We start from the raw sequence: 19,678 nt of genomic DNA on the forward strand, positions 1-19,678 counted from the left end.
CATTATCTCTCTCTCCTTCTCCTCTCTATCCCTCTCCTCCTCTCTCTATCCATCCATTATCTCTCTCTCCTTCTCCTCTCTATCCCTCTCCTCCTCTCTCTATCCATCCATTATCTCTCTCTCCTTCTCCTCTCTATCCCTCTCCTCCTCTCTCCATCCATTATCTCTCTCCTCCTCTCTATCCCTCTCTCCTCCTCTCTCTATCCATCCATTATCTCTCTCTCCTTCTCCTCTCTATCCCTCTCCTCCTCTCTCTATCCATCCATTATCTCTCTCCTCCTCTCTATCCCTCTCTCCTCCTCTCTCTATCCATCCATTATCTCGCTCTCCTCCTCTCTCTATCCCTCTCTCCTTCTCTCTCTAGCCATCATCCCTCTCTCCAAGATCTGGTCTTCCCATTGTACACGGGCAGCTCTGCGCTGATGCAGTTGGGAAGGAGGAGGCTTTTCCCATTCATGGCCAGCCATGTACAGTAGAGGAGACCAATCCCTGATGGAGGAGGCCTCCCCGTGCAGTGTGGGGCTCGGCTTCCCCTCCTGCAGTGTCACTGCTGGGGGCACACACTCCCCTGCACACTGGGGATGAGGATGGTGGAGGAGGCTGCAGTGTGAGCCCCGGCCGGGCAGCATTCCACACAGCATTCCCCAGCACCCCGGCTCAGCCCCGGACCCGGCCCCCCGGCTCAGCCCCGGACCCGGCCCCCCGGCTCAGCCCCGGACCCGGCCCCCCGGCTCAGCCCCGGACCCGGCCCCCCCGGCTCAGCCCCGCACCCGGCACATGGGAGGATTGTTTCTCTTTCTGCTTGAGTAACGCTGTCCAGGAAATGCAGCGCAGCGGAGGAGCGGAGCGCGGCGCCGGCCCCGGGGAGAGCAGTGCTGCGGCGGCGGCGGCGGCTCCGGTGTAACGCGCAGGGATGACAGCTCCGGCGGCGCACTGCAGCCCACAAGTAAGAACTTCTGCTGCGGGAGATGGGGGGATAGCACAGGACCGCGGCTGATGCAGAACCTCATGGCTGCATGGGAAGAGAAGGAAGGCTGAGTGGGTGGATGTCAGTGCTGGCATTGATTTAGATAACCACACACATGCCATTATTAATACCACAGCTGCTGCAGAACCTCTTTAGTACAAGGCAAATCACAGTGATCTAAACATACAGCAGCTGATGCAGAACCTCATTACTACATGGCAGCTCAGTGTTATTTACAGACCGCAGCTGATGCAGAACCTCATGGCTGCATGGGAGGAGAATAAAGGCAGAGTGGGTAGATGTCAATGGTGGCATTGATTTAGATCATACACATGTGTCATTTTCTGCAAGAACCACTGATGCAGAACCTCATTACTAAATATATTCCTAGTATTTACAAACTACAGCTGATGCAGAACCTCATTACTAAATGTATTAGTGGCATTTAAAAACCACAGCTGATGCAGAACCTCTCGCCTACAAGGTATAGTAAAGGTTATAAACAGACCACAGATGATGCAGAAAATCATTTTTACAAAATATAGTATAATAAGTTGTGCACAGATCGCAGCTGATGCAGAACCCCATTCTCATAATTCATAGCATAGTATCCCACCCAGAATGATGCTGATGCAGAACTTCATTCCTACAAGGCAAAGCACAGCAATAATGTACAATCATATATAGCGGTTGGAGAGCAGCATAAGTCGTGTTACTCCCTTGAGTATAATGTCATGCGCTGCAGAGTGCGCAGCTGATGCAGAACCTCATACCAAGAGCGTAGTGCTCTGCACAGACCATAAGTGCTGCAGAGCATCTAGCCCAGTGGCTATAGATTATCTGACTGCAGAGTATGTGGTAGGTGTAGAGGCTGCAATTAATGCAGAAGAAATCATAGTCACGTGTCCTCCCCCAGCTAATGGCACAACCTGCGCTCCTGTGCTTCCTTGCCATGTGGGTTCACCTGAGTACAGCTCATAATAAGAGGCTGCTTCTGTAGGTCTGTGGCTTTCAGGCATGATGGGAGTTGTAGTTTTGCAGACACAGTTTGGCAATTGTTAATGACATTCATTTTGATTCTATACTGGTTCTATGCTAATTTGCATAATTTACGTTAATGGTGCCATGTTCAAGTCTTCATGGTGTGTGATGTATATTCTGGAGTCTGCAGTTATGAAAATCCTTGTTCCTATAATGTCAATTTGCAATTCGTATGTGGCCCTGGGGCCTCTTAGTTGTGGCCCCTTGGTGGCTGCCATCTGCACATAATGTGGGTTATCAATCAAATGGCTACATATTAGACATGATCAGAAAGAATAGCAGGACCCTTGTCCAGTGGCCACATCGGTGTCTGCTGATCCAGAGCCCTGTGAACCTCACACTACTGCCCGCATCCCTGGCACCGCATTCCCAGTCTACAAATCTGAAAAGTGCCTGTGATCCCGGCAGGTCAGAGGAGGTTGGCAGGGCTTGCCATGGCCTCTAGACCAAGGTCCTGCTAATCTTTTTAGTGATCTTTAGTAATAAATAGACAGCTACATATAAAATATCTTGTGCTGTCGCAATTTTGCTGGTTTCAGAGCTGAAATTACTGAACATTCTGTGCGGCTTTAATATCTTTGTAGACCCTTTTAATGTCATTTGCATTCAGTGGAGTGTCCTCTTTACTTCTACTCCCAACATTGTCCCTTGCTCGTGCTGGTCACAGCGCAAGCAGGGGACAATGATGAGAGCAACGTTCTGCACCCAGCGCTTGGCAACAGCGCTAACTGTACACTGATTCCCAGGTGCCAGTATGTGTGATACTGATGACAAATGGATGTCATCCGTGTGTTTTCAGAGTGATACATTTTGCAGACCGTGCAGCTTGTAAAAAACAGACATGTCAGCGTGTGGAGAACATGGACACACGGTCCGTGGAAACACTCTGACATGTGCGTAGACCCATTGATTTGAATGGGTCTGCATGTGTCAGTGTCTCCAGTACACGTGGAAACTGTCACCACTCGTACCGGACACACCAATGTGTGAAAGAGCCCTAAGGCAGAGAGCTGGCTAAATAGTCAGGTAATTACTGTGAACAGGAGACACATGGATGAAGCCTCGGCACACCCTGGTCCTGACTGGATGCTAAACTGTCACTCCAGACACTGACAGCTCAGCACGCCCCTGTCATAGATTGGACAACAGAACTGTCATTCACTGCGTCCAGACACTCTGATAGAAGGTACATGACAGTTGGATTATAACTTCTCGATCCTTCTGTTCTCACTGCAGATACGTTGCCACCACTGGTGTCTGGCAGCAACTTATTCCCCTTTCCTCACTGAGAATACATGCACACTTGACCAAGGTGAGCGTGCATGTGTATGGGGGTCCGGAGGAATTGCTGTTGGCTAAACGAGTGTTCGGTTTGCGGCCGTCTGTGGTGTATGGGAAATCTAATTCCCTCCTTCCGTCATATGATCTCAGCTAAGCTTTTAGGAGATCATGTCCGACTACAATTTTTTTGACTTTTTCTAATAGCAACTAGCAGATTTGTGAATGCAGCTCTGAAGCATAATAAAGTCTGTAAGTCAAGATCAGTGCTAAATAAGTAACGCAATGTATTTACAAAGTTACTCAACTTCTTATGTAGAGTAAAGCTACAATGTGTCAAGGCCTCAGATGCAACCTGTGTACAGAAAGACAAATGGAGGTGGAAGATATCGGTTGGTTTGAAATCTCTAATTGGTTATCTGACAACTTCCAAAACTTTACATCCTGTCAGTACGACTGTCCTTTTTATAGTCAGCTCAAATGTCCATAATGTCATTGATTGACTGATCTCTCTCCGATCCACAAAAATATATTTATAGCAATGAAATAATGAAGATTGTAGATAATTGTGTTATGAAAATATCATGTTCTGTGATGCCAGGAACAATCAAAATACTTCGAACTCAAACTAGCAAAAATATTATGTTTTATTATGTATATCTACCTATCTATCTATCCATCAAATATCTAATATTTATTATCTATCATATCTATTATCTATCCTTCTATCTATTATCTATCTATTATCTATCCTTCTATCTATTATCCATCTATCTCTATCTCTCTCTATCTATTATCTATCTATCTATTATCTATCCTTCTATCTATTATTTATCTCTCTATCTCTATCTATCTATCCCGCTATCTATCCTGCTATCTATCTATTATCTATATATTATATATCCTATCTATTATCTATCTATTATCTATCTATTTATTATCTATCAATCTATCTATCTATTATCTATCTATCATCTATCTATCTATTATCTATCTATCATGTATCTATCTATCTATCTATTATCTATCATCTATCTATTATCTATCTATCATCTATCTATCTATTATCTATCTATCATCTATCTATCATCTATCTATCTATTATCTATCATCTATCTATTATCTATCTATCTATTATCTATCATCTATCTATCATCTATCTATCTATCATCTATCTATTATCTATCATCTATCTATTATCTATCTATCTGTCTATCTGTCTGTCTATCTATCTATCTACACTGTGTGTAGAATTATTAGGCAAGTTGTATTTTAGAGGATTATTTTTATTATTGATCAACAACTATGTTCTCAATCAACCCAAAAGACTCATAAATATCCGAGCTTAATATTTTTGGAAGTTGGAGTGGTTTTTTTTTAGATTTGGCTATCTTAGGAGGATATCTGTTTGTGCAGGTAACTATTACTGTGCAGAATTATTAGGCAACTTAATAAAAACCAAATATAATCCCAACTCACTTGTTTATTTTCACCAGGTAAACCATTATCAGTGCACAAAATTTAGAAATAAACATTTCTGACATGTAAAACCAAAAACCAAAAAAATGAGTGATCAATATAGCCACCTTTCTTTATGATGACATTCAGCAGCCTTCCATCCATAGATTCTGTCAGTTGCTTGATCTGTTTTCGATCAACATTGCGTGCAGCAGCCACCACAGCATCCCAGACACTGTTCCCAGAGGTGTACTGTTTTCCCTCCCTGTAGATCTCACATTTTATGATGGACCACAGGTTCTCTATGGGGTTCAGATCAGGTGAACAAGGGGGCCATGTCATTATTTTTTCTTCTTTTAGACCTTTACTGGCCAGCCACGCTGTGGAGTAGTTGGATGCATGTGATGGAGCATTGTCCTGCATGAAAATCATGTCTTTCTTGAACGATACCGAATTCTTCCTGTACCACTGCTTGAAGAAGTTGTCTTCCAGAAACTGGCAGTAGATCTGGGAGTTGAGCTTCACTCCACCCTTAACCCGAAAAGGTCACACAAGTTCATCTTTGATGATACCAGCCCATACCAGTACCCCACCTCCACCTTGCTGGCGTCTGAGTCGGAGTGGAGCTCTCTGCCCTTTACTGATCCAGCCTCTGGCCCATCCATCTGGCCCATCAAGAGTCACTCTCATTTCATCAGTCCATAAAACCTTTGAAAAATCAGTCTGAAGATATTTCTTGGCCCATTCTTGACGTTTTATCTTATGTTTCTTGTTCAAAGGTGGTCGTTTTTCAGCCTTCCTTACCGTGGCAATGTCCCTGAGTATCGCACACCTTGTGATTTTTGATACTCCAGTAACGTTGCAGCTCTGAAATATGGAAAACTGGTGGCGAATGGCATCTTGGCAGCTTCACGCTTGATTTTCCTCAATTCATGGGCAGTTATTTTGCGCCTTTTTTGGCCAACACGCTTCTTGCGACCCTGTTGTCTATTTGCCATGAAACGCTTGATTGTTCGGTGATCATTCTTCAAAAGTTTGGAAATTTCAAGACTGCTGCCTCCTTCTGCAAGACATCTCACCATTTTGGACTTTTCAGAGCCCGTCAAATCTCTCTTCTGACCCATTTTGCCAAAGGAAAGGAAGTTGCCTAATAATTAAGCACACCTTATATAGGGTGCTGATGTCATTACTCAACACCCCTCCTCATTACAGAGATGCACATCACCAGATTTACTTAATTGGTAGTTGGCTCTGAAGCCTATGCAGCTTGGAGTAGGACAACATGTATAAAAAGTATCAAAGTGATCAAAATACGCATTTGCCTAATAATTCTGCACGCAGTGTATCTATCTATCTATCTATCTATCTATCAATCTATCCATCCACAGTGTCTATCTGTTTTTGCAGTTTCCACTAACATTTTCTTCACACGGATGGTTTTTATATAACATACTGAGGCTTCTTGTTATTTTTCTTCTTGTCAGATTTCAAGGTTTTTTTATGAGTGTGATTGAATATTCTGGATTTTGTGCAGTCTGCAGTCCCGTGGTAACATGTGATGTGTAGAGAGATGCGTCTTTCCAGAGCTGTCTGCAGATATTTTCTCCTTTGCCCCAGGAAGCATAAGGACCTGTGCACACGTTGGAGATATGTCGACTTTTTTGCTGCTGAGATTTGTCACAAAACCTGAAGGGTCTCCTAGTAGTTCCTAGTACATTGCTTATTTTTGACTTGCAGATTTAAATCTGCAACGTGTGCACAGGCCCTTTCAGAGTTTTACTGCAGATTTCACTCATACTAATGAGTGAGGAAAAAACTGCACCACAAATGCATATAAAAACGTATCAAAAATGCGCCTATTTTATGCTGCGTTTTTCCTGGCAAGAGATGCAGAAATTTCTGCGCCAAATACTTAACGTGTGCACAATAGCCTAAGTGTTTAGGGTGCAAACTTCTAACATAATGTGAATAGTAAATGCACCCTAACGAGGGTCCAGATAAGGGGCACACGTTTCATATTTAGCTTGCAAATCGTATAGAATAAAGCGTCTTCTATATTGTGTTTGGTGCCTTCTGCCCACAGAATTCCAGAAATGCTTCGTGTCCTCCGGATGCTTTGTGTTGACATAATCATGTAGTCAAAACCATGAGATTAGGAGGAGAAACAAGCCGGACGGTGCCAATTACTACTTTAGGAAACGAGGTGAAATCTTGTTTGTGCTGAATCATCATTTTTATACTAAACTTTTGTTTGAGTGGCAGTCAATAGCCCCAATTTATCATTTGTGATTTTGATTTATTATGTCAATTTTTGCGCTCGTCTTTGTTTTCACACCAGCAGATTTTGTGCCAAATTCATCAAAATGGTTCACAATGTTAGATAAATTTCCTGCACATTCAAAGATGCTTTTATTTAAGGACTTTTTGAGTAAAAAGTTCAATAGCATTTGAAATGTTACATTTTAGTCCTCAACAATACAATATATATATATATATATATATATATATATATATATATATATATATACACATATATACACACATACAGTGCTCAGCATAAATGAGTACACCCCAGTAGATTTATCAGAAAATCTATAGTTTTCTTCAGAAACAACATTTTCTATGGACTACCATACTACAAAATACTCCCACAAATGAGGGCCATTGATTGTAAACAAGATTTGTTATTTTGCACACCCAAGAAATTAATTTTCCTAACAAATTCATTCAAGACCATTTTGTAAAAATGAGTACACCCCAATGAAAAACTTAAGGGCAAAGTTAAAGTTTAGACTACAAAATCGTAATTAACAAGAATTCACCCACAGGTAAGTCTAATTATTCATTAAACAGATGTCCAGCAGATGGTTGACTATAAAAGGGCGTTATAAAACAAAGAACACCGATTTCATGCTGTCAGCAATGGCACCACGTGGAAGAGAAATGTCACAAGACCTGAGAAAGAAAATAATTTCTTTACACAAGAAAGGTGAAGGCTACAAGAGGATCAGCAAAGCTTTACTTATCAGTTAGATACTAGAGCAAAAGTGATACAAAAATGTAACACAGATGACACTGCAACCATCTCACTGAAACGCGTCCAGGCCGACCATGGAAGTTAAGACCTAAACAGGAGCGTCTTCTGATGATGAAGAAAATCAGCATGCAAGTTCACTGCAGTTAGCTAAAGAAGTCGAAATCCAAATGGGGGTGACAGTGAGTGTTTCATGTGACACAATACGGCGTACACTGCAGGGGAATGGCATGCATGGGTGTCATCCATGAAAGAATCCTCTCCTAAAACCCATGCACAGAAAAGCCGCCTACAGTTTGCCAGGGTCCATGCTGAAAAATATGAAGACTACTGGGACTCTATACCTGGAATGATGAGACCAAGATAAATGTTTATGGAACTGATGGCTTCAAACCTGTATGGTGTCACAAAGGTGAGGAGGTCAAAGAACAATGCAAGGTGCCTACCGTGAGACATGGTGATGGCAGTGTCCTTATGTGAGGCTAAATGAGCTGCTGGTGTCGGGGGGCTACATATCATTGATAGTATTATGAATTTACAGATACACTGCTCTAAATTGGAAGAAAAGATGCCTCCATGACTCCGTCCTCTTGGTAGACATGCACTTTTCCAACATGACAATGATCCAAAACACAGATTTAAGGCCACTGTTACATTTCTGAAGAAAAATAGGGTGAAAGTGATTCAGTGGCCAAGTGTCTCCAGATCTGACCCCAACTGAACACCTATGAGGAATTCTGAAGAGACAAGTTGTCATCACTCTCCATCCAGCATCTGGGCTCTAAAAGAGCTTGTTCTGGAAGAATATAAAAAGATATTGCAATTTGTCGCCAAGCTCCGCAAGATATTGATTAAAATTGTACTTTTCAAAGGGGGTGTACTCATTTATACTGAGCACTGTATACTGGGGCCAGACATATCATTGGTACAACCTGGGTAGTCGCACAGGGGTCCCAAAAGATAAGAGGGCCACTTCCACCTCCAAATCACATGGAATTGCTCATTGTGATGAACTATAGGACCTCAAAGAGCGCATCTATTATTCTTTCCCCGGGGGCCTTTTTGGTTTGCGTCCGCCAGTAACTGTATATATATGACAGATTTTTCACTCCACTAGGGTGATCGAGTTACTCTTGCTCAAAAATAATGTGACGTTTCAAATATTCTCATCTCATGAATTACCGGTAGCTGAAAATATCTGGACAATGAAAACCACATTGATGAGCAAATCTATAAAATGACGATGACGTAAAAAAAAATAGAGTAAAAATGGAGCAAAAACCATAATGAATTTATAATAAAAATGCCTAAAACCAAACTTTTTCCTTTAAAATAACACAAAAAAAGAGAAGAATCAACTAATATCTCTGCTAGATAGAGAGCTGGATGGATGGATAGATATAGGTAGATAGATAAATGATAGTGTGATAGATAGATAATAGATAGATAATAGATAGATGGATGATAGATACATTAGTAGACCTATCTTCTTTCTTTTCCGGGACCTTTCTTCACATTGCAGGGACTGCTGCTTCCTATTGTAAAATCACACAACCTCATCCTTCCTCAGCCAAAAACCATATTGACTTGTGGTTTCTTCCTTTCTCCACAGTCTCATGACTTAAAAAATAATATTTTCTGTGTTAACATTTCACCTGTTGATCGCTGCTGGTAACAGATATTTTTTGGTATTTTCACTTGTATAGTATATAGGTATATACTCATAATTGCACTGTGCTTCTCTGGCTGTTAGGAAACTACAACTCCTAGTATGCCCCGAGCACTACAACCTTAGACTGTACGTTCAGAGGGGAGTAGGCTTATTACATAACTCCCATAGACTTCCATGTCACGTACATACTGAGCCACTTCTCCATTTATTTCTATGGGGAAATCCTCCAGAGTGAATTTGTGAATGAGACTCCTATTCTCTGCAGGTGGTGAGGACACCACCCGTAACCAGAGCTGGACTGGCCATCTGGCAATTCTGGCAAATGCCAGAAGGGCCTGTCCGGTCGTGGGTTGCCTTTTCTGCTACGCTGTTAACAGCATCGGCATCCTCAAGATGGGGACCATCATACTATATAGGGTACAGTGGGTTGGACCATCATCGTATATAAGGGGCTGTTGTGTGGACCATCTTGATTTTCTCCAGGCAGGGTAATATTAGTAATATATTCCCATCTGGTGCTTGGGGACGGGAACTGCATGGGCCTGTGTGCTTTCAAATGCCAGGGCTAAATTTCAGTCCCAGTCCATTCCTGCCCGTAACTATCTGGACTTCATGGCATATCCTGGAAATGTTCCTTATTTCTGTAACATGGGAATACCCCTCCAATCCCTCTATGTTGAGCACTGTATGACTTACACTGGGTTCTTAGGAAATCCTTACATCCTGTCACTGTCGTCTCGAGGAAATGTAGTGATGAAGTTACAGCCGAGCAATTCACCCACATCATTACTGAGAAACACATAGTGGCCATGAGATGTCACTACTTTTTTGCTACATAGGCGTCCCGCATAAAAAGCATAATGTGGCGTATCCCTTCTTTAATATGACTGTATAGGTCCTTGTACAACGATAAAAATGATACCTGTCTTGTAGTAATCCGATGTGCCAGCGCTGAGAAATTAAGTTTTGAAGACATATCTGAGTTTGTCTGGAAGTGCATTGGGGCCGTGTCCATGCACTAAGAGAATATTGACACTCCACTCCCCAGTGCACTTCCTGGCTAATTTGCATGTAGATTCAAAGCTCGATTTCTCAGCACTGGCAAATCAGATTATTACAAGACAGGTATCATTTTTATTGTTGTACTAAGAATTATACAGTCATACTATTAGTTTATGTAGAAAAGAGGTTACTTTTAACTCCTTACTGACATAGGATGTAGTGGTATGTTCATCACAGGGCGTGGGTATATAAAACAGTCTCAGCCAACAGCTGAGCCAACTCCATACATGGCAGGTGCCGGCTGTGTTATACAGCCAATTCTTGCCTCTAATATTTCGAATTACTGCTGTTTAACCCCTTAAATGATGCCTACAGAAGACCCCCTGTCTCCTCCATCTTTGGACTCCAAAGTTGGTTCATCATCTTTTATATACACTGCTATACAAGAGTATTGCAGTGTATAGAACGAGCGACAAACAATAACAGGTGCGAGTCCCCTAAGGGAACTAAAGATTAAAGTAAAAATGAAGAAGAAAATGTTTTTTTTTTTTTTTTTTAATAATATAAAACAATATAATATGATATATATATATATAAGTTATAAATGTTTGAAACGCTCCCTTTTTTCCCCAGTTTAAAAATAAAAAATAAACATATTTGACATCGCTGCATCCGTAAAAGTCCGATCTATGGAAATATAAAGTTATTTAAAGAGTACAGTAAATGGCGTAAAAAGAAAAAAAATAAAGTCAGAACTGTCATTGTTGCACTTCTCAGCAAAAATGCAATAAAAAACTATTAAACTGAGGTATGAACCTAAAAATCATACATATGAAAACCTCAGCTCATCACAGAAAAAAACTGCCATCACACAGCTGTAATAGCAGAAAAATAAAAAAGTTTAAAATCAAATAGTTAAAAACCTGAGTAGTGGTGAGTAGTGGCAGGGAAAATATTTTTGCATTTCTCTCCCGTTCATTTTAATGGGTGAAAAGTACATGATGAGTCTTGGCAAAAACGTGGCAGGGCTCAAAATACGCACGGTAAAAAAAAAAGCGGAGTGTATGCATGAAATTTCTGAAATCTCATTGATTATGCTGGTCCTAAATAGATTGCTTAAAAATTAACTGCAAAAACGCAACATGTGAATATACCCTTATGGATCTCAGAAAGCGCTGATACAAACTTTTTTTTCTACAAAGTTTAACATTTTTTGTAACTACTAAAATCTAAAAAAAAGAAAACTATACAAGTTTGGTATCGCCGTAAATGTACTGAAATGAAGAATTATGATATCAGGTAATATTTACCGCACAATAAACGGCGTAAAAACAAAAAAATAATAGCATAATAGCAATTTTTTCACTTATTCACCACACTTGCAATTTTTTCACTTATTCACCGCACTTGCAATTTGTTTGACGCTTTTTCAGCACATTGCAATGTAAAGTGAATGGTGCAAATGAAAACTACAATTAACACTTAAAAAAAAGTTAGGATGCTTGGAAGGAAGGGAGTGGAAAAAAAGAAAGGGCCAAAAAATAAAAATGACCCAGTTATGAAAGGGTGAAGGCAGATTTGCCATTCAGGAACCTGGAAAGTTGGGTGGCTAGCGGTCTATATTCTCCCTATACGGTGCTGTTTGTCTTGCTGACAGGCAGTAATTGCTTCTACTTAACGTTGCGCATTATTCCGACAGCCGGGGGCGGCTTTTTTTCCTGCCCAGTAGAAATCCTGAAAGTGAGTGGAAAAAACGCTGTTAATCTAATTTCCAATCAGTCATAGGCGGCACCTGGGACATTATATGAGCGGCCTCTGCACGCCGCATTGTAATATAGCGCCATTGTCAGCTGTTTTTAAATGACCAGTAATGAAGCTGAGGCGTAATGTGATGGAGATAAATTCACAGCATGTAAAGACATTAACCAGCCCGCGGTAAAAGAAATGCAAAGGTCGGAGTAGGGAAACATACAATTTCCATATCTTATAAGACATACAAATTAATGGGTTGGTCGGGAAAGTCAAGGAAGTTTGCAAATAGTCTCATTTTAAAATCTACCGTTTTGTGTATACAGCTCCTATGCAAACCTATGCTTCTGTATACAGGCTATAAACAAATCTCGCTCGGACTTGGAAGCTGATTTTGGGGAGTTACAGCTTCCCGACGTACATTGTGAGATTTTATCAACTTTTGACAACTTCTAATGGATCCTGCTGTGGATGGTGTAGACCAGGGTTCCCCAACTCCAGTCCTCAAGGCCCACCAACAGGTCATGTTTTCAGGATTTCCTTAGTATTACACAGGTGATAATTGCATCACCTGCACAGGAAATAATTCCATCACCTGTGCAATACTAAGGAAATCCTGAAAACATGACCTGTTGGTGGGCCTTGAGGACTGGAGTTGGGGAACCCTGGTGTAGACAGACGTTTATTTCTAACTCATTCAAGGGGTTTTCTCATCTCCGCTCCTCTGCTTCCCGGATTCCCGCTTTTGGGGGTGCATTGTTTTCTTGATGATTGACAGTGTGGACCGGTGGCACGGGTCTGCCGATGACCCTATGGCTATATGCACACGTTGCGTTTTTGCTGCATTTTTTCCTGCAGGCAAAACCTGCTCTCTTGGCAATAAAAAAGCTGCTTACAAAAAAGTAGGCTTTGCTGCTTTTTTTGCTGCGTTTTTGCTGGGTATTTGCTGCATTTTTGTCAGGTACATTAGTCTCTTGTGCTTGCTGATAAAAATTTCTGTCCCCGAAAAAAAAACCAGGATGTAACTTCCTGAGTTTTCTGCACCAAAACCGCAGCAAAACCTGATACCTGCATTTTATACTACTTTAAAGATACTACGCCTCTTTAAAGAAAGACAACACCCCCAGTCGGACAAAGTGTCTAAAACCCATCGTAAATATGGTGCAAGTCATGAGAGACAGATTTGGGCACAAGTGACACCAGAATGCTGATGCATTTAGCTTGATAAATACACCAAAGTGTCGGCTAAGATCTACTTCTGTCCTCAGAGGCTCCTACTTTTTTTTTCGGGGGTGGGGGGACGCTTTACTATACTTTACATTGCTGGCTAATTGGTAGATTCCATTCTGTCTAGGGTAGTATGATTGAAGAGTCCCCCAATGATAAGCTGAGCACACAGTGTCTCTCCAATGAGATCCTCAATGATCAGTTGTTAAAGGGGTTGTCCAGCCTTAGGCTACAAGTCTGTAGTCACAGTTCACGCTAAGAGGATTTTCCGATGAGCAGCGGGTGCGTGACCTCAAGTATCTGATTTGCATACATGCGGTCACATGCTGACTAGACGTGCCCGGCCTCTCTCAATGCAAGTGTATTGATCAAGGGCATACATTTCTAGTCGGAATGTGTCCAAAAGTATGCAAATGACATACTTGTGCTCATGTGCCGGCCGCTCTCTCATCATTCTATACTCCCAACTATACTCCACCTAAAATTTAGACAATGAAAAAGTAAACTTTTTTGTCTCCTTCTACAATTGTATAGGAGCACAGAGTCTAACACTATCAGGTTGGGACCTTTTGCTCATCCTAATGACTATAGTTCATGAATATAATGTCAAAACTACAGTAAAGACTGAACACTGGTAAGATGCTAATGCTGGGTCTAGGCACGCCGATCGTGTTGCCTACGTAGAAGCCAATCAGCGGTCATTTAATGACCTGTTCAGACAGTCCGGCCACAATTCTGTGTGCACAGAATGATCATTAATACAGTCGTTCTGTGCCCATAGAATATCATCCTTATCGGCTACACATCTGTATCCGTGTGATTTTGGAGCAAGCCAGATGTGAATCCTACTCTGGCCACCATGGTAGACTATTTAATTCAATGACTGTCTTAAAATATTACATTTCCCTTTTAGCATACCCTGCAGAAAAATTAATTGATCTGCTGGAGCATTCTACAGAATTACAGCTGATCACTGGGAATTCATGTTCAGGCTCGGACTGGCCCACAGGAAAGCAGGACAATCCTCTGGTAGGCCGCTCCTGTGAAAGGAGTGCTGATGAACAGTGATTTTACACTTGATGCACAATTTTCAGAAAAAGGTATCATCTAATCATTCATTAAACAAGATAGTTAAATTAATATTACAGAGAAGCAAAAGTAAATTTGTGTACTAGGGTCAGCCGAATGGTGGGCCCCAAGAATCAATTAATGTTACTGGTGGGCCTTTGCCAACCCAGTCCGATGCTGTCCATGTAGGGGTTGTCTTTATGAGAAACGTTAAAAAGATCACACATTATTACATAATCTCAATCATCTAAAAAAGTTTCGGAATCTTTAGGCTAAAACATGAATTATCGGGCAGAGAACGGCGTTTTGGATCTGATCTGATTTGGAGAAGAGAAGAGGCTATTTGTGCAGTTTCCTGCTAGGATCGCAGCGGTGGAGTCTCCTCGCATTTCCTTCCTCTTGTTATTTACGTGTTCTCACTCTTAATTGGCAAATAGCATATTGCGAATCTCCAGTCAAGAAAGAGGAAGCGACGTCCTGCGGAGCCCGTGCAATTCTATAATAAAAGGAATTATTAGCTGTAAAGCTCAACGCCATCGATTACTTGTTTAACTCACTGGACGACAGCGTGGAGCGTATTAAAGGGAACGTGTCATCAGAAAACAACCTGTTGTTTAAATCAGATTTCTATATTCTGTCTATCTTTTAAACATTTTTATATACATTTTTTTCATATTGCAATCTATACTAAAAGAAAATAAATCTTGCAATTTACTCCTACTACTTCCTGTTCTGTACAGAAGACCTTTTAGTACTTTCAATATTATCTCAGACAGGATTTCATTGATAAATAACGGCATATAACACAGGATCCACCATGCAAATAGGTGATGTCACAGCTCACCTCCTCCTGTACAATGACTGATATCACCTCTATATACAGTAGATAACACAGGATCCACCATTCACAATAGGTGATGTCAAAGCTCACCTCCTCCTCCTCCTCCTTTACAATGACTGATAACACCTCTATATACAGTAGATAACACAGGATCCACCATTCACAATTGGTGATGTCACAGCTCACCTCCCCCTCCTGTACAATGACTGATAACACCTCTATATACAGTAGATAACACAGGATCCACCATTCACAATAGGTGATGTCACAGCTCACCTTCTCTTCCTGTACAATGACTGATAACATCTCTATATACAGTAGATAACACAGGATCCACCATTCACTATAGGAGATGTCACATCTCACCTCCCCCTCCTGTACAATGACTGATAACATCTCTATATACAGTAGATAACACAGGATCCATCATTCACAATAGGTGATGTCACAGCTCACCTCCTCCTCCTCCTGTACAGTGACTGATAACACCTCTATAGACAGTAGATAACACAGGATCCACCATTCACAATAGGAGATGTCACATCTCACCTCCCCCTCTTGTACAATGACTGATAACACCTCTATATACAGTAGATAACACAGGATCTATCATTCACAATAGGTGATGTCACAGCTCACCTCCTCTTCCTGCGGAATAACATTTCCCCAGATCAGTACATGCTTAGATAACGCTTCTATACAAACAAATAGGGTCTGAGTCAGTTTATTACTGACGATGTCCATGTGACTGCCCCCATGCTAAGTTTCTTGGAGGTATAAAGTAAGGCTCCGTTCACATGTACAAAGTAGTTGCTGTTTATAATGGACACCACAAGGTTCTGCTGGATCCATCGCACCACAAATACCAACCACCTGATGGAGCCCATTGACTTATAAGGGCTCCCTTTGTTGTCCTGGCATTTAGATGGGAAAATAGCGCTGCCTGCTGTTGTGTCAGGTACTGCATGCAGCGCCATATTTTCTATAGGCTGTGGAGTAAGAAACTACAGAGTTTAATGGGTTCCCCCATAGGAAAAGTGTTGAGAACAACCGGTCTCATGGTTCCTCAACCATTCATCTGACGTGTCAGGTCTGCATCTTCTGCCATTGATGTGATGCCGGGAGATAAGAGCTGCACCATTGCTAGTAATCGGTTCTGGTCGGAAGCTCATTACAATTCTGTTTCTTTCAAGCATCATCTAACAAAATAAAGGGGTCACAGCCCCAGAGGTGCAGCGTGCGACTCATCCTACTGATCCAGGGGTCTCGGCTCAGGGATGACCATTGTGTTATCTGATGCACTTTTAGTTCATAAGTTTCCAGTAGGCATAACAGAGGGACAGCACAAAACAGAGTCCTAATTAAAGATGTCTCAGAATTGTTATTTGAAGGGGATACAAGTATTTATTAAATCTAAGGAGAGCTGACAAGTTGTTTTTTTAGGATAAGGCAGTAATGGAAATTTTTTGAAAATTCTTCTATAGAGGACCTCTCACCAGGAGAATATTGACCAGTTTTTGCTCTTATTTTATTCCCGCTGAGTATTCTGGTTTTTGTTTTTTGAAAATCTACCATACGGTTCCAGAGATATGGGCCTATTTATTGTATTGCACATTTTTGTAGTCTTCCCCCTAGGGGGCGTGTCAAAAAGGGTAATTATGCAGAACAGCCTGAAGACCCGCCCCTGAGGATCCTATCAGCCACACCACAAAAAAAGGCTAAAAAATTTGCACAAAATGTAAAGCCCCATATCTCTGAAACCGTATGGTAGATTTTTAAAAACGAAAAAATGGAATACTCAGGGAAGTAGCAGGAATAAAATAAGAGAAAAACTGGAAATGTTTGACCTTTATTAAATTGAAGATTTACTTTAAAGAGGATTTCCAAGACTAAAATATTAATGACTTATCAGAATAGGTAATCAATATTAGAGCAGTAGAGATACGACACCACAGCGCCTTATACTGTGTAGTGGCCGTTCTTGTGTACTACAGTTAAGGTCATATTTATTTTTATAGAAGCTGAGCTGTAGTACTGAGAATGGCCACTACACGGTGTATGGAGTTGTGCTGTATCGGCTCCGTACACTCTGGAATGAGCTTACAGCCAATCATTGAGGGTCTCGGTTGTTGGACCTCCATCGATCTGATATTCATGACATTCCAAGGATAAGTCATCAGTTTCATAGTTGTGGACAAACCCTTTAAGAAACATAATATAAAAAAAATTGAATGGAGATGTAATATTTTTTTACCGCAATGTTTTTATCAGAGGGAACTGCGCAATAAGTGGACATGAAAGCAGATCATTGGGATCCTGTTACTGTGTACGCTGCTTATCGCCGAGGAGATAACGTTACATTTTCAATTAAATCCGAGGATTCTGTTGCCGTGGAGATGTCGAGAGGTGCAAAAGTCTCCGTGGTTCACACGTCACTCGCATGGATGTAACTTAATCAAACCACATCAGCGGGTCCGGCCCGAGCACATGCATCATTATGGCCTCCCTGAGAGGGCGCCACATGGAAATGACTGGATGACCTTTCAGGATTGAAGAGACATCAGGATATGGACGATGAGGAGGCGACAAAGTGTTCAGACGGTTTATTGAAATCTGTGCCGTAAAATAACACTGACAGATATATTAGAAGAAAAATGGGGTGAAATTTAATGGGGCGTCTGATATAGACAGTGTCACATCTCCAGTGTTATGTTATAGGAACCATCCAAATCACCCGGACACTTATTTCTATAAGATAGAACCTGATTATATGGGGAATGTGTGGCAGTATTATTCTGTGTTATGTCAGCACTGTATGGCAGTATTATTAGGTTACTGTATGGTGATATTTTTACGACACTGTATGGCATAGCATCTCTTCATACTGAATAGCAGTATTCATTGTATAATGTATTTCAGCATTATCTAGACACTAGGTGGCAGTATTTATAGCTAAATAGATACACCTATATACATACTATATACTGTATATATACTGCCTAATGCTTGCAACATGTTGGAAACGTGCACGTCTACCAAGAGCACGGAGTGATGATAGCATCTTCTCTTTCATTAGAGAGCATTGATGATACCATCAATGACATGTAGCCCCCTGACACCAGCAGCTCATGCAGCCCCACATAAGGACAATGCCATCACCATGTGTCGCTGTAGGCATCATGCATTTTTCTAAATTCATTTTTCTAAATGCAGTATTACTAGAGCACTGTATAACGGTATTATTGATGAATGGATTTTAGAATTTGAAGACAGTCTTGCAGTCCAATATTAACAGTATATTGTGCTGCTGTTTCTGCACAATACTGTATGGTCTGGTTATTTGAGAAGCGTATAGTAATATTATCCTGCCTCTGTATGTAGGTATAATTTAATGTTGGATTATATAATTTGAACACTCTAATGTATGCAGCGTTTTGCGGTATTGTGTCTGTATTATATGGGCTGGTTAATTGAGAAGCATTTGATAATGTTATCCTGGCACTGTATGGTGGTATAATTTATTATTTGTTTATATATTTTGAAAACTTTAACGTAGGCAGCGTATTGTGGTATTATTTCTGTACTATATGGACTAGTTATTTGAGAAGCATGTGGTAATGTTAACCTGGCGCTGCATGGTAGTATCATTTATTATTGGATTATATGATTTGAAAACTTTAATGCTTTAATGTAGGCAGCATATTGTGGTATTATTTCTGTATTATATGACCTAGTTATTTGAGAAGCATGGGGTAATTTTATACTGCCACTATATGGCAGCAATATTTATTATTGGATTACATAATTTGAACACTTTAATGTAGGCAGTGTATTGCGGTATTGTATCTGTACTATGTAGCCTAGTTATTTGAGAAGTACAGTATGTTGTAATGTTATCCTGGCACTGTATGGTAGTATAATTTATTATTGTATTATATAATTTGAAATCTTTAATACTTTAATGTAGGCAGCGTATTGCGGTGTTATTTCTGTACTGTATGGACTAGTTATTTGAGAAACATGTGGTAATCTTATCCTGGCACTGCATGGCAGTATCATTTATTATTGGATTGTATAATTTGAAAACTTTAATGCTTTAATGTAGGCAGCGTATTGCGGTATTATTTCTGTATTATATGACCTAATTATTTGAGAAGCATGGGGTAATTTTATCCTGGCACTGTATGGTAGTAATATGTATTATTGGATTACATGATTTGAACACTTTCATGTAGGCAGTGTATTGCGGCATTGTATCTGTACTATATGGACTAGTTATTTGAGAAGTATGTTGTAATGTTATCCTGGCACTGTATGGTAGTATAATTTATTATTGTATTC

The 19,678-nt window shown here is 40.8% G+C and overlaps 1 protein-coding gene across 3 annotated transcripts in view; it reads left to right on the forward strand.

Moving 5' to 3' along the window:
• The first annotated feature begins 736 nt into the window (after positions 1 to 736).
• The window catches only part of PTPRE (protein tyrosine phosphatase receptor type E), a 214,231-nt gene continuing 195,289 nt past the window's right edge, over positions 737 to 19,678 (forward strand). For all 3 annotated transcript variants that reach the window (XR_012322091.1, XR_012322090.1, XM_073685061.1), the window contains exon 1: positions 737 to 946. Coding sequence is in view for 1 of the 3 variants with exons in the window: in XM_073685061.1 (XP_073541162.1) it covers positions 914 to 946 (33 nt within the window). In the remaining 2 variants the exon portion in view is untranslated. The remainder of the gene's footprint in view (positions 947 to 19,678) is intronic.

The sequence above is a fragment of the Phyllobates terribilis genome, unplaced genomic scaffold, assembly GCF_046119375.1.
Source record: "Phyllobates terribilis strain yellow unplaced genomic scaffold, ASM4611937v1 Scaffold_5__5_contigs__length_657084704, whole genome shotgun sequence".
NCBI classification, from domain to species: Eukaryota; Metazoa; Chordata; class Amphibia; order Anura; family Dendrobatidae; genus Phyllobates; species Phyllobates terribilis.